Consider the following 15,125-nt stretch of genomic DNA (forward strand, 5'->3'; position numbering starts at 1 on the left):
CCAAGGGTTTCACAGTTAGGAAATATCTGAGGTTAGATCTGAACTCAAGACCTCTCATCTCCAGGCCTTGTGCCCTATCCCCCCTAAGCCACCTTGCTGCTCCTATAATCTGTTTTTGACGCATTGTTCCATTCTGATTGCACATTGCTTCCCATCACATCCTCTGGAATTTACGGGAGCTAAGTTAGCCTACTTGGTTTGCTTTGTGCATGACATTCTATCTACTACCCTTGAATCTTTGCACAGGCTGACCTCCAATCTTAGAATACTCTCTCCCCTTCTCTCTGCCTGTGGGACCCCTGGTTCCCTTCATGACCCAGCTCAAGTGCTCACTATCTACCAGAGACCTCTCTGATGCCTGCAATTGTTCGTTAATGACATTCTTCAACCTGTGACATGGCTTTGTTCATACATTTGTATTTACTTATCTATGGACTTGTTAATTGTTTTTTTTTCTCAGTAGAATTTAAGCTACTTGAGAACAGGTATATATATATTTTGACTTTGTATCTCTAGCACCTAGCACAAAATAGGTGCTTAATTGTTGCTTGTTAAATTAGATTAAATTTAATTATGGAAGTTTAGAAATATGAGATACCACTGTGATATCAGTAGATAGGAAAGACTTTGTAGGGAGATAAATCTTTGGTTGGGCCTTAAAGGATATAAAGGATACAGGTAGACAGAGATGATGAGAAGTGAAAAAAGTGTATGAAGTTATACAAAGAAAGAAGTAGGAACTCGGGGAAATTCTCTCTCCTAATTAATTTCTTTTCAAATGTCAAAGAAAATCTTCCCAAAATACCAACTCATTTAGTGCTTTATTAGTTTGAAATTGTTTGATCACAACTTCAGTAAATAGGATGTCAACAAGAATAAGAGAAAGAACTTTGTTAATTATTCCTTGAGTATAAAAAAGTGAGGCATCTTACAGGGAGTCACATGTATACCCAAAATGTTTGCTTTTGTGTCATGGAAGATGTGCTCTGCTATGTGCAAATGGAAGAGGGAATCAGTGGATGGTAAGGTTATCCAGAGTTTTCCATTGGCAGATGACATTATATAAGTAACATCGAGTCCCCTCGACATTTCTGGGCTTCTTCAATGAGGTCCATGATTAAAGTCAAGGAAAAGTCAAGTATAGGAACAACGAATTATGCCTAGATTTTGACGACATGAGTTAGGTAGGCAGTCCATTGAGTGCATCAGTACATATGTCTTGTAATTGAACCTTGAGTTGGGCCCCTAGCTAATTAGGAGGAGGAACAGGACAGGCTGGACTTCTTTTGAGAAACTACATGTAGTACTGCAGTGCTCTCATGCTTCTCTCTGACAATTCTTTGGAAGTCAGGATGGAAAGGGAGAAGAAACAAGAAAAAAGAAGGCCTGTCTCTAGTTTCAGGATATATTAGACCATTCCCTTTGGAACAAATGAACAAGGGCTTATGTTGCTATTGGGACACAGAATTAATGTTCTCCTGAAACAAGGATGAGGCATCCTATGCCTACTGTCAAGGGGTAAAAAAGAACCGAGGAAATCCTGTGACTCCACTTGACCCATTTCTAGTCCCAAGCTGGAATGATACATATGAGAAATTCATAAAACATGGCACCGTGGACTCGCATAACCATAAAAGGAAGTGGCCAGTTATTCAGCAAGAGCAAATTACGAACAGAGTTTTGTATTGATATCCATGAAATGTTAAAAGATGAAGGTGTTCTGTTCACAAAAAATTTGTGGAAGGGTACAGACAGGAAACACCCCAGGCGAGAGTTATAGACTGTAATGCTGAGCAGTGGAAGGAGTATCCATATAAATGAGCTCACAGATTTACTGCAAAAGTGAAATATATTAGACAGACTTTAAAATAAATGGTACCTGTAATGTATTTGGGGAAACTAATGAGTCATTTCATGGGAAAAGGATTTAGATACACCTCCCCCCACCAATCTTATACCAAATATCCTAGCTGGATGGTAGATTTTGTATTCATTTATTTTGGTGGGATAGTGAGTAGGGAACGGAGACATCTTGAATCAGTGACTTACTTGACTTTAAGAACTTTAGCTGTAACCTAAAATTTTAGAGAGTTGTCTAGAGGCATTCAGAACGTTGCCCATGGTCACTCAGTCAGTATGGGTAGGCAGTAGGACTTGAATCCATTTCCTGACACTAAAGCTAGTCCTCTCTCCTTTACAACGTGAAGTCTTTCAGATACAGTAGACTTATATTGTAAAAACAGAAGAAAATGGAATGAAATATTTATCTTAATGGGGGAAGGAATTAATTTTGTTTTAATACTTAAAAAATACAATTAAGAATTTTATTTTATTTTTGCAGTGCCAAATTATCTCCCTTTTCTCTCCCCTCACCCGCTGAGAAAACAAGAAAAACAAAACACATTGCATATGTGTATCATCATTTTAGTACAGCTTTTGTTTGTGCAAAAAGTTTTCAAAGTTACTCATTTTAACCTCCTGTGAACCTCTCTATCTCTTGTTTGGCCATGAATTCTCCCATCCATAGATCTGACAGATAATTTCTTCTATGTTCCACTAATTAACTTCCATATTACTCTTTATGTCTATATCATGTACCCATTTGGGACTTATCTTGGTATATGAGGTGAGATGGTGTGTGCCTAGTTTCTTTCAGACTTCCTTCCAAAACTCCTACCAATTTTTGTCAAATAGTGAGTTCTTGCCTAATGTAATTGCAATAAACTGGAAGCAAAACCCAAAGTCTGGAAATAGAAGAATAGTAAAATAAATCTTGATACAACCAGGGATGTTAGTTAATGTTTAACAATGTGATCTCTGAAAAGCATAACACAGAAGTTTAATTAGAATTATTAACTTTTTCCCTATCATTTTCTCAAGTCTGATAATCAACAAAACAGTAAATCAAGCCCTTATTTCCAGTAATTGATGATTTCTGAATTATAAATACTCACACTAAAAGTTTAAAAATTGATTCTTCATGACTGGTATGAACTAGTTCCAACTATAATGCAATTAACTGAAAAGTTCAAAGAATACAACAATGAAACATAAAAAAGATTTTTGTTAGATAATGCCAAACAACAAAAAGAGCAGCAAAAAAAAAGTAATACTATCAAACTATAATCACATAAGAAAAAATGCATGAAAATGAAAAAAGAATCCCAATGGGAGTAAATGAAACATTATTTGTTTTTTGAAATTAGTTCATTTAACTGCAAACAAGTGCTAAGAGACTTGGTTGTAATGAGGTTCAATGTTGCTTTAAATAATATATTTAATAACAAAAACTGATGAATTTCAAGGGACCTAGAAATAATTTAATACCAAAAAAATAGTTCATTGGTCGAGTAATGTTAGGGGTAATTGTTTTACTTCCCTGGTCCTTAGTTTCTTCATCTGTTACATCAAGGGACAGAATGGATAATTTTTTTTTTTAAATAAACCCTTACCTTCTGCCTTGGAGTCAATACTGTGTATTGACTCCAAGGCAGAAGAGTGGTAAGGGCTAGGCAATGGGGGTCAAGTGACTTGCCCAGGGTCACACAGCTGGGAAGTGTCTGAGGCCAGATTTGAACCTAGGACCTCCCGTCTCTAGGACTGGCTTTCAATTCACTGAGCTACCCAGTTGCCCCCTCACTGAGCTACCCAGCTGCCCCCTCACTGAGCTACCCAGCTGCCTCCCAGAATGGATAATTTCTAAGGCCCCTTCCAGCTCAAAGTCTGATTGGAGAAAACTGGACCCAAAGTAAACCTTTCCCCAAACACTAAACATCGTCCTTCTATAACTGTCTAACCCTATAATCTTTTCTGTCACTTAAGACTAGCAACCCTTCCAACTTCCTTAGGCACTATTCTTACAGTGTTACAGTGAACAATAAAAAGCTGAGCTCAGCAGGTAAAATTTTTGTTGTTTGATCATTTTTCAGTCATTCTCAACTCTTCATGACCCTATTTGTTTGTTTGTTTTTTTTGCAAAGATCCTAGGATGGTTTGCTATTTCCTTCTCCAGCTCATTTTACTGATGAGGAAACTGAGGCAGAGCTAAGTGACTTGCCCGGAGTCACACAGCTAGTGTCTGTGGCCAGATTTGAACTCAGGAAGATGAGTCTTCCTGACTCTTGACTTGGCACTCTCTCTACTATACTCTCTTGCATGCTGCCCTCATAAGGTAGAAGAGAGCATCAAATCAATAAGAGTCTATAAAGGCAATGTAAACTTTACTGTGATGATAGGAATGCTGGCAGAGGCCACCAGCTTTTAATTCTTTCCTAGTATTTCCAGTTTCTTCCAATTGCTTTTTGGACCCCCAAGGAAATTTGCATGACCCAATTCTTGCTACTGAGGAACATGGCAGCAGCTGGAAAGGCAAATGAATGGAAAGGGATGCTAGTGTTAATCCCCAGCCTCAAAAAGACTCAGGAGGAGGAGAGGACCATGTGAGAAGCATACTATATGCATCTTGAAGTGGGGAAGAAATGAAGTGAATTCAGTTGTTTCAACACAGCTAGGAATAAGGCTGGTGACCTAAAGTCAAGGAGGGAAAGTGGACATTCACATTAAGAAATAGGAATGTAAGGCAACCATAGAAGGGAGGGAATAATAGACCTCGTTGTGCATATATGATACTGCCTTGTGTTATCCTAAAATAAACTGTTACTTAGTTATATGTACAGTTTATGCCCATTATTTAATATACTTATTTCACTTGTTGGAAACCAGTAAGACTGCGAGGCTGAACTACAGCTAAAAGCTGTTGACTAGCCCTGAGGCATGTTGGCCTAGGATGTGTCTCTCTAAAAGAGATTTTTCCTGGAGGAAGAAACAGCAGCAGCGGTGACTGCCACATTGTGGAGCTTCAAGGAATGGTAACCTTGCAGAGTAGTAGTAGCACAGTGACATGTGACTAAAAAAGGTGAAGATCAAATTGGTGGCAGACCAGTGAGCTTCCAAGCCTCGACAGGAACAGATGTGAGGTGAGGCAGCGCAGCCAAGGTGTTCCTGGACCATGCCAAGGAACTGTGGGAGGTGGAGCCAAAGAGAGAGGCTGACCCCCGGGGACTCGGGCAGGTTATCTGCTTGCAGCTCAGAGGCCTCAGAATGTCATTTTAAGGGGAAGGTACTCAGGGAGAAGACCCTTCCCCCTTTTCTACTGGCCCATGTGTCTGTGGGAAATTGTACTCGCTTGTGTATGGGGCTAAGAATGATTCTATTGCTTGACTTTTCCCTGTTATTTACTTTTCTATTCTGTCCCACTTAAATATTTTGCTACTTGGTTTATGCTTTCTGTCTGTTTTTTGTTTTTTTTTTGGTAGAGCAGGCACTGGATGGGAACTCAAGCTATATATTGTTCCCGCATGGAACCCAGGAACCTGTAGGAATTTCAGAGGCAGTCGGCCACACACGTTACATGGGTATCAGAAAGATCAGCCTGATTTCCATTGACCTGAATTCTAGGAACATGGAATCATACATTTTAGAGCTGGAAGAGACCTGCGAGGCCTCTGAGGCTAACCTCTTCCCCTATTTTACAGAGCAGGGCACTGAGGTGGAGAGATGTGGAGGGACTTGCTCAGGGTCAAGCAGAGAGTAAGTGGCTGAGGAAGCTTTTGAACCTAACTAAGCCTTCCTGATGTGGGTTCGGTGCCTCTCTGAAGGCCCATCCCTTGTGCCCAGACTAGAGCATGAACTCTTCTGCCTGACTTCACCTGTAGGGCGGAGCTTTGGGACAAAACGCAAGCTTGGAATGCTGAAGACTATGACAGATCAGATACCGCCATTTCGTAATCTGCAGATGTTGCAAGGGAAAACGTAGTCAAGGGGAAGAGTTTGGCAATAGGAAAGAGGAGCTTCGCAGTCTTCTCCCATCAATGTTATCCAAGTCTCAGTAAACAGAGTGAGAGTACCCTGCGCCCTGCCTCTCTAGCCACACTGCCCGCCTTTCCTTTGGGTATATGATTACATGCACTCTATTACCCGGGGCTGAATAGTGCTTTGTTAATCACCGAAGCCTGCTTTATGTGCTGAATGACTGAGTTTCTTGGGCAAATAATTGGAGGAGAAATTGAGACTGAGTGAAGTCTTAATCATAAACATTTCTCTCCAAATTTTGATCCAGTAACCTTGTTGATGCAATAAAGGAAAAAGACCCGTTTAGCTTCTACCACTGGCAAGGACAAAACCTGGGACTCCTGGCCTCAACCTCATAGGATTGATGCCTCTGGAGTTAGAGGGCCTAGATTCAAATCCTGCCTTTGAGGTTTGCTATCTGTGTGACCTATGGCAAGCCACTTAACTTCAATGGGTCTCCGTTTCTGCATCTATAAAATTCTGGATTAGAGGACATGTCTTCCAGCTAAAGAAGCCCATCCTCCGGCCTCTGAGGTCCCTTTTGGCTGTGAATTAATGATATGCCCTTCCCAAAGAGGGGGGTGGTGTTTGAGAAGAAATTGGACACCTATAAGCCCCTACTCTGCCTCCAAAAGCATTTGAACATCTGTCTGAGAAAGGAAATGGCACTAGGTTCAAGTGGAGATGGCAATCAAGTGTTCTGGGCCAACAGCTTCCCCAGCAAACCAACCCAGAACCCCATCCTCTTGGAGCTAGGCCTGGTTCTTCATCAGGCCCATGGAGGATTTCCTCTAGCAGGATTCAGGTAGTTAGTGATGTGAGTGCTTCAGTTAAAAAAAAAAATTCTTCATCTCTATTTTTTTAATTCTGCTGCAAAGCAAACACAGTTGTTTCCAGGGGGTGCCCAAGTTATCCCGGGAGCATCTGTTGATGGCTTCCAATGTATTCCAGATCAGATCAATTCAAGTCAACTCAAGTCAACTCAGCTCAATTCAATTCATCTTTATTTCGCACCTGCAATGTGCTCAGCACTGTACCAGGCGCTATCAGTAAAAGAGAAGTATAAGTTCCCTGTCCTGGAAGAACTTACAGTCTTTGTGAAGAGATGAAACAAACACCTACCAAATAGTTAAACAACAGAGCAAGGCAGTGTGTGATTCCATGCCAAGAAGAGGGGTACAAGTAGTAACTGCATGGGCATTCAGAGAAGGGAAAGAACAATATGGGTTAGAGTGGTCAAGGAAAGCACAGCATGATGGAAAGAACCCTGGATTTGGATCCCAAGAAGCTGGGTTCAAATATTGGCTTGGCCACTTACAACCTGTGTGACCGTGGACGAGTCACAGCCTTTGGTTCACTTTTCTCATTCTTAAAATGAGGGGTAGGACTAGATGACTTCTGAGGTCCCTTCTAGCTCTAAATCTATGATCCTAGTATCCTCTGATGAAGTCAGATTAAATTTGGGCTTTGACAACCACTTGCTAGCTGTGTGACCCTGGCTAAGTCACTTAACCCTGTTTGCCTTAAAAAAAAAAAGACTTTGAAAGACTTATTTTGAAAGATAGGATGCGAATAGGTCCAGAGGAGGGGGCAGGGCTTCAGTGAGTCTAGGGGACACTCAAGAGACCGGTATGAATGCAGCAGGTTCTCCGAGGGCCTAAGGGCATATTGGGTCCATACTGTGAAATATTTTAAAAGGAAGGTTTTATCTTATAGGCCATGAGAAACCATCGTTAATCTCCGAGCAAGGAGCGCGGCTCTGGCTTATATCCAGAAAGAGGCATGCAAAGGAAAACCAACACTGAGGTAAGCCAAGCCAATAAAAGGTGGATCAGAGAAAACAGGACCCCGGACTCCTGGCAGCTCTTTTACCCCACTGGCCTTGGGCAAGTCCGTGGGAACACCGACAGCTAGAGATGGAGCAGTAACGGGCCGTGGCCTCAGCATTGCTTCCTAAAACACAAGCCCATGGAAGGTAGGGGAACTCGCTTAGGGAGTATAAGCAGATTCCCTAACGGTCCGTCGGCGCTCCTTGGAGCCCTGGAAGTCCCTGACACCCTGGCAGGGGGTTTGTGAGGTCAGAACTCTTTCCACAATAATACGCAGATGACGTTTGTCTACTCAAATGCTATTTCCTTTTCAAAGCATACATCTGTGTCGGGCTAGATTTTCTTCATATACTTCAACCAAAACAACATAGCAACAGATCGAATGCAAAAGCAGATATGAGACGACAATTCTCTTCTAGTAAACTAGACTTTAAAGAGATTTACAAAAATATGTAAAACCGTGGGTTTTTTCTTACAAAAGCTTTGGAAAATAGTTACCGTTAATATAATGTTAGGTTAACATAGTGGGTGTGCTATTTTTAGATGAATTAATATTTTTTAAATGATCCGTTTTTGTTTTTTTTTTAATGTGGTAAATGTCGATAAAAAAATCACCCATAAAAACAAAAGCTCTTCGTGGTCCTTAATAATCTAGAAAAGTATACGAAATTCTAAGATGAAAAGTTTGAAAACCATTGGCCTAAAAGATTCCTCCTTAGGGCTCTTAACTAGTATCCCAAGGACCCCTGCCTTGTAGCATGTATATTTACTAGGATCAGCGGGTTCCTGTTTCCATGGGGGGGGTGGGGAACACTTCTGCAAGACTAATTTTTCTTATTCATAGAATGGGGTGATATCACTTTGTTCAGCTCTCTTCAGTGGCTCCCTAGTAAACTGAGTGGAGTTCAGATTCCTTTGACTGAAATCCAAAGCTCTCTACCATCTTGGGATCACTCTACTTTTCCATCTAGTTATCATAATCCTATCCTCTATTCCCTCAGTGCTCTAGGTAAAAATGGGCAACTTGCCTTGTCCCTTCTCATTCTTTCCTGTGTACTCCTTGGACTGTCCAATCCTGGGTCCCCCCCCCACCCCCCCGCCCCATGCTTTTCCCTATACTTTAGAATGCTCTCTTTTTCCCAGTTCAAATTTCCCTCGTTGTTATCTTCCCTATTCTTTGGAGCCCAATTGAAATACCCCCACTAATGTCATAGGGCCTAGGCCTGGAAGGACTCTTACAGATCAGTCACAATTGCCTTATGTTACAGATGACGGGCCTGGGACTTGTCCAGAGTAAAAATGCATCAGGTCTGAGATTCAAAGTGAGGCCCTGAAACTCCAAATTCTGCTCTCTTTTTTCACTATGCCAGACCACCTTCATGAAACCTTCTCTGAAATCTCAGGTTTTACTCCTTTTGCCCTGAGGCTCATATAACCCTTTTCATTTCTCATGGACTTAGCATGTTATAGTTATCTGTTTATGTGGGGTTTCTTTCTGCAATCTCAATGACAGACGCTGTTTTATTTAATCTTTTGTCTTTCCTAGGACTCAATGTGTGCTCTGCAAACAGTAGGCACTTAATTAATGTTTACTGAATTGAACTAGATTAAATAACACCTGCCAATGTGGTGGGAATGACTTTCAGAATGCAAGGTGGCGCCTTTGGAAGCTTAGTTTTCCTCTGCGTCCTCTAGCCCTAAGACATGGACACTTTTCTAACATCCCCCCATCGGCACTGTAAAGAGGGTTCAAGGGGAGGAGGTACTATCCACTGTTCACTTGTATATCTTTGCTCACTTTGGACATGTCCTAGTGTCTATGTCAGGGACTTTCCGGGCATGTTTCAGCACAGTTCAGTCTGTAGGACCTCAGTGACCAGCCAGAGGGCAGACAGGTCTCCTGCCTATAAAGTTATCCTCAGGCTCGAATCATAAGCTGGCTCTTCCTGAATCTCTCACTCCAGGATCAGAGGGGAATTAAAAATGTATTTAATTAGGCACTAGAGAGTACTGCAAAAAACAAGAACAAAAGCAGCCCACGACAACAACAACAACAACAAACCCCTTAACATTCCAGGTTTTTTAGAATCTGGTCCCAACCCATCCTTCCACTTTTCTTTTCATCATCATCACCTCCAGCTCTCTTCCCCACAACCCAAACTTATTGCATATTGTGTCTCCCCTCTGCCATGGCTCGAGTGTTCTAGACAGATATTCTGCATGTCCCTGAGGTGAGCAGATGAGATGTCTGAGATTAAGGGGCTGGCAGAGTCCAGTTCTCCGTTGATGTTTCATTTGCTCTGGGCATGAGCTTGCCTTTCCTTTTTAGGCATAATTCCCAATCTCCTAGTCTCAGTCAGTCCATGAACTTCCTTCAGGTTCTTTTCCACACTGGGGTTGCCAGGGTTCCCCCTCCAAAGGCAGGGAAAAGGGGAGGAATAGCTTTAGCCCCAGGAAACCAATCAATTTAGAAACACCAGAGTAGGGTAAGAACACAATTAGCAAGAAAAACACACCATAGAATAGTACTAAGTCACAGTATTCATCAGAGCATATGATGGCCCCTCTGTAACCCAACCATTTATTTAAAATGACATTAGAATATGAGTCCATTAATAAAACAAACACAAGTTCATATGGGGCAGTGGCACTATCATATAATTTTTATAAAGCATCTCCCCCTCTTTATAGTAGAGCTAGTTATTGAGTCAGAAACGTTGCCTTTAAAGATGGCCTGGTTCAGGACGTGAGCCATTTGCTTAACCCCCAAATACCCAGCACTTCTTGCTAACCATCTGGGAGGGCCTGTCCTGGTTGATTTGGCCAAACCTGAAACATATCTGAGTAGCCCAGGGGGATAAATTTCCTACGTGTTTCAGGTAGCTTCTTGGACCTCTATGGGAAAATCTTGAGAGAGATGCGAGGTCAAAGAAAAAAGGGACAAATCTGAAGCCATTTTCCTTGCTTTTTTCTGGTTGCTCCATCAATTGGCATGGTAAAAAACATCATGGGTCAGGAGACTTGGGCTTCGGTGCTTGGTTCTTTTTCCAACTGGCTCTCGGTTTCCCTATTGCTACTCATTTTATGAATAGGGGCTGGAATAAGAAAGACATAAAGTTCTCTGCACCACAGCCACCACCTAGGCTGCCCACTGGCCAATATATGAAAAATGGAAAAGGCTGCTAGCCTTCTAGCACGAGTAGCTCCATGGGGAGATTGGGACAGAGCTTATATTTAACGAGTCCCCAGGAAGATGCTCTAGGGCCCCATGATCCACGGTTTCCCCTCTCTTTGTATCTCTGGTGCTTACTTAGCGCAGTGCCTGGCACAAAGTAAGCGCTTAATAAATGTTTGTTGATTGATTGACTTAAGCCGTTTGTAATAGAAGGATCAGGAGGGGAACGGGGGAATGGAAGGAGAGAGGGAAGTGGGGAGATATCCATTAGGCCCCTGGCTTGAAACAGTGAATGTATGGGAGAGCTCAGCTCTCCTCCCGTGGGAAAGGGATCTCAAGCCAGCACGCTCTTCTCTCTGTCCTAAACTTTGGGGTCTTGAGTGGAGGTGAAGAGGCAGGGAAAGAACTGAGGCCAGACCAGAATACAACATAGATGAGGCCTGAGAACAGGAAAAAGTTCAGGAGCATATCTAGGTCCAAGGCCTGAATACTGGCCACTGTTACAACAGTTTCTCTTGGGATCTAGGTGGTTCTCTGGAAGAAGGGAAAAAAGAAGGAAGCAAGGAAGGAAGGGAAAGATTTTTTTCCCCCTTTTGCTTCTCCTATATGATTCCCCCCACCCTCCCCAAGGACTTCAGTATTATGTGGGTCTCTTCTGACTTGATACTATTGTATAAGCATATAAACTTTCCTCTTATTTCTTGGGCAGGCTATGTATGACTTCTTTTATTATCCTTTTAAAATTTTTATTAGTCATTTTCTTAGAATTTTAAACAACTGTTAAAAAACAACACCACAAAACGAAAACCTCAGTAAAAATAACTCACTATATGATACATATACCCAAATGGTGTGATACTTTATATAATAAAAGATGAAAATAGTCACTTTCCATAATAAAAATAAGTTCTATTTTTTGTTTATTTTACAATATACTTAATATTTCTCTTCTTCCTCTTCAACTCAAAGTAACAAGGTCCCATTTTTGACATCCCCATTGAGCCGATGTCTGGCAGTGCCTGCCTCCTCAGAGTGGTGGAGACTTGGGGAAGAGGGGATTAGGAGCATTTGTGACACCCACATTCCACATGTCTCTCCAGCTCCTCCACGAACGAGGAACCATCTGTGCACTGAAAGACGTATTTCCGTCGCTTGCTACGTATGGGGACGCAGCACTGGGAGCCGCAGCTCCCCCGGCACTCCATCAGGGGCACTTTAGAGGCTGTAGCACATGAAGCATAGCCCTGTTGCCGGCGGATCACTTCTCGTACCACCTCTCCCTGGCACTGGCTTTCTGTAGGGATAAAGGAGGTGGGCACAGGCTTGGTTAGGGTGCCCAGATGGGCATGATAACAATTTTGAACAGACACTTTGAGGCCCCATGCATCCTTTCCTGGGGGTGGGTGACATGCCTGGGGATGGTGATTATCATTTGTGGGTAGCCACCAAACAACGAAGGCCTCCCATGTGTTTCAATTCCAACGGAGAGTCAAGGTAATGGATGTTTAAGCTAAAAATGGCACTGGGGAGAAAATAGGGAGAGTATCTCTTGATAGAAAACTCAAATTCCACAAATGTACTACAGATTTCCCCCTTTTCCTAAATAATTTTCATTTTAAACCTTATTTTCATCTCCTTCTCTGTATTTTTGTATTGTATCACCTTTGTTTCTGAATATAGCTCTTTTCACTCCCCTGGTCAACGAACCAAAGAAGAATGAAGAAAAAAAACAGCATTTAAATATAATTAATGACCATATAAGTCTGGCACTGAATGCCATGTTTCACACCCATAACCCTTTCTTCCTGAGAAGGGAGAACAGATGTAAATTCTTGTTGTAAAAATTATTTTGTACTATTTCTACAAGTGATCTGTGATTTCCTGGGGAGGAGTTCCTTAGATGTAGGAATTCCCTCCACCAATGCAGAGTGCCTAGAAAACATGGAGTAACCTGCTCAGAGTCACAAACATCTTAGGTGTCAGAGGAAAGATTTGAACCCAGGTTTTCCTGACTCCAATCCCAGAGCCAGGTTTTCCTGACTCCAATCCCTGTGTTGTTACACTCCCTCTCTGCATTACAAAGTATGGAGAGTAAATGGGGCTCTGGTTCTGCTCCTAGCAGAGGAAAGTTGTCTAAGTGAGGGAAAATGGTGACAGAGCCCTCTGGTAGTAACCAGAGTTTCTGGGAGAGAGAGCATCTTCTGAAATAAGAAAGGCTACTTTGAGAGAGAGAGAGAGAGAAGATACTTTTAAACTAGTTCTGATAACTAGGGCTACCTATCCAAAGAAACAAATGACTGTGAATGAGAAGATGCTATTCTGTTGCCTCATCATGGAGTGGAAGTGACCTCAAAGATCATGAGAGGAAGAATAAACTTTGGCCTGGACCACACGGACTCAGACAAGGCTCCAAATAGGGGAGACACTTTCCACCAAGAAGCTTGACTACCTATTATTAATCCAGTTACGACTTGAAAACAATATCTTCAGACAGAGAGGTGTTCTTGTCTGTTTTGATGGAAGGATTACACAAACAGACAGAAATCATAGAATCTTCTCTGGGAAGAGAGTACTGACCAGCCTGATCAACTGTCGGATTCTGACAGGATGGTGGCAGTTGGGATTGGATTTATAGGCTGGTTCCTCAGGGACAGAGTCTCACAAGTTAAGATTCACTACTACTCAGTACATTTTCTCTAATAGCTATCTTACTCTGCTAGTTTCTTGGTTTTATTTTTTCTTTCACAAATATTTTTTATGAGCATTTTCTCTAATAGCTGTCACATTCAGCTAGTTTCTTGGTTTTATTATTATTATGACCATTTCCCCTGATTGTTGTCTTCTTCAGCTGGTTTCTTTGTTTTATTTATTTATTTAACAGTTTTTTTTTTTTAGCAAACATTTCCTCTAATAGCTGTGTTATTCAGCTGGTTTCTTGCTTTTGTTATTCTTTTTTTTAATACTTTTTTATTGTAAATTGTTTTGTTGTTTGTGAATTGTTTATTTTTTGTTTGAAAAATTTAAGGATCTGGAGGATTCCTTGTGTTATTTATGTATAAAGCAGGAACTTGATAAAAGTTTCTTGAAGGGACTCAAGTTGATGTTACATCTTTTTTTGGAGACTCCCCAATACCCAGATCCTTCTAGGGATTTGTGGGCAGTGAAACTCCAGTGTTTGAGTTAAGCATTCAAGTAGGGTTTTAAATGGCTACCAAAGATCTCCAACTACCAAGGCTGAAAAATAGGAGGCAGAATGGGTGCCCGTTGGTTGAGGAATGGTTAAACCAACTTATTAAGGGCTGAAATGTAATAGATTATCCCTATGCTTCAAGAATTGATGATTATGATGAACAGAAATATGGGCAGATCACTGCTATGGGAGGAGGACTGGGAGAGAGGAGGGAAAGAATATGAATCTTGTAACCATGGAAAAATATTCTAAATTAATTAATTGAATTAAAATTTCCAGAACAACAACAAAAAAAGAAATATGGGCAGAGTACCATTCATTCATAATGGACAGAACCAGGAAACCAATATACATAATGATTAAAACTAAGTAAATGGAAGGAATACAAACAACAAAACAACTGAAACTGATCCCCCTGAAACCATACTGGCGGAGCCTGACTCCAAAGAAGAGATATGAGAAGACATGTCCTCCCAGTTCTTTGCAGAGGTGGAGTTGGGTCCAAGGGTGTAGAATACTGCATAAAAGTCAGAAGTTTTTGATTGGTTGTTGTTTTGCTAAACATTATAAGGAATACGTGGTGGTAGGATGCATATAGTAGAAATATAGGCGATCCTAAAACATAAGCCAGCCACAGTAAATCATTTTTTAAAAAGAGTTCAGTGCAAATGAGATCACTCATGCATCCAGGGAGTGTGTCAGTGGTCTCCTGAGTGACGCTCTCCCCACCCCTCTCTTCCTAGTGAATGCCCCTGCCTCCCTCAGACTCCCGAAGCTCAGAGATAGCCCACCTCGTTCACAGTGCTCCCCGCTGAAGCCGGGCTCACACTCGCAGTAGGGCTGCCCTCTCTCAGAGATGTGGCACTGCCCATGGTAGCACCTGAAGTCCCGGCAGGGGTTCAGCGAGTCATTCTTCTGGTCACAAGAGGTTCCCACATAGCCCTCAGCACACCTGCATGTGTATGTAGAGCCCGAAGCCACACACTTTCCATGGACACATCTGGGAAAGAGAGAAGAGGTACTGGGTTAGCACTGCGGGTCGAGTGGTTCGGAAAGCTTTTCAGAGAGAAAACGACTCCAT

The 15,125-nt window shown here is 41.9% G+C and overlaps 1 protein-coding gene across 3 annotated transcripts in view; it reads right to left on the reverse strand.

Annotated features, from left to right (window-relative positions):
- Positions 1 to 6,837: 6,837 nt before the first annotated feature.
- The window catches only part of SLIT3 (slit guidance ligand 3), an 821,799-nt gene continuing 813,511 nt past the window's right edge, over positions 6,838 to 15,125 (reverse strand). For all 3 annotated transcript variants that reach the window (XM_001380272.4, XM_056811560.1, XM_007473987.3), the window contains 2 exons: positions 14,836 to 15,044; positions 6,838 to 12,148 (listed from right to left, as the gene is read on the reverse strand). In XM_001380272.4, coding sequence (XP_001380309.1) covers positions 11,913 to 12,148; positions 14,836 to 15,044 — 445 coding nt within the window. In that variant the 3' untranslated portion in view covers positions 6,838 to 11,912. The remainder of the gene's footprint in view (positions 12,149 to 14,835; positions 15,045 to 15,125) is intronic.

The sequence above is a fragment of the Monodelphis domestica genome, chromosome 1, assembly GCF_027887165.1.
Source record: "Monodelphis domestica isolate mMonDom1 chromosome 1, mMonDom1.pri, whole genome shotgun sequence".
Classification (NCBI taxonomy): Eukaryota; Metazoa; Chordata; class Mammalia; order Didelphimorphia; family Didelphidae; genus Monodelphis; species Monodelphis domestica.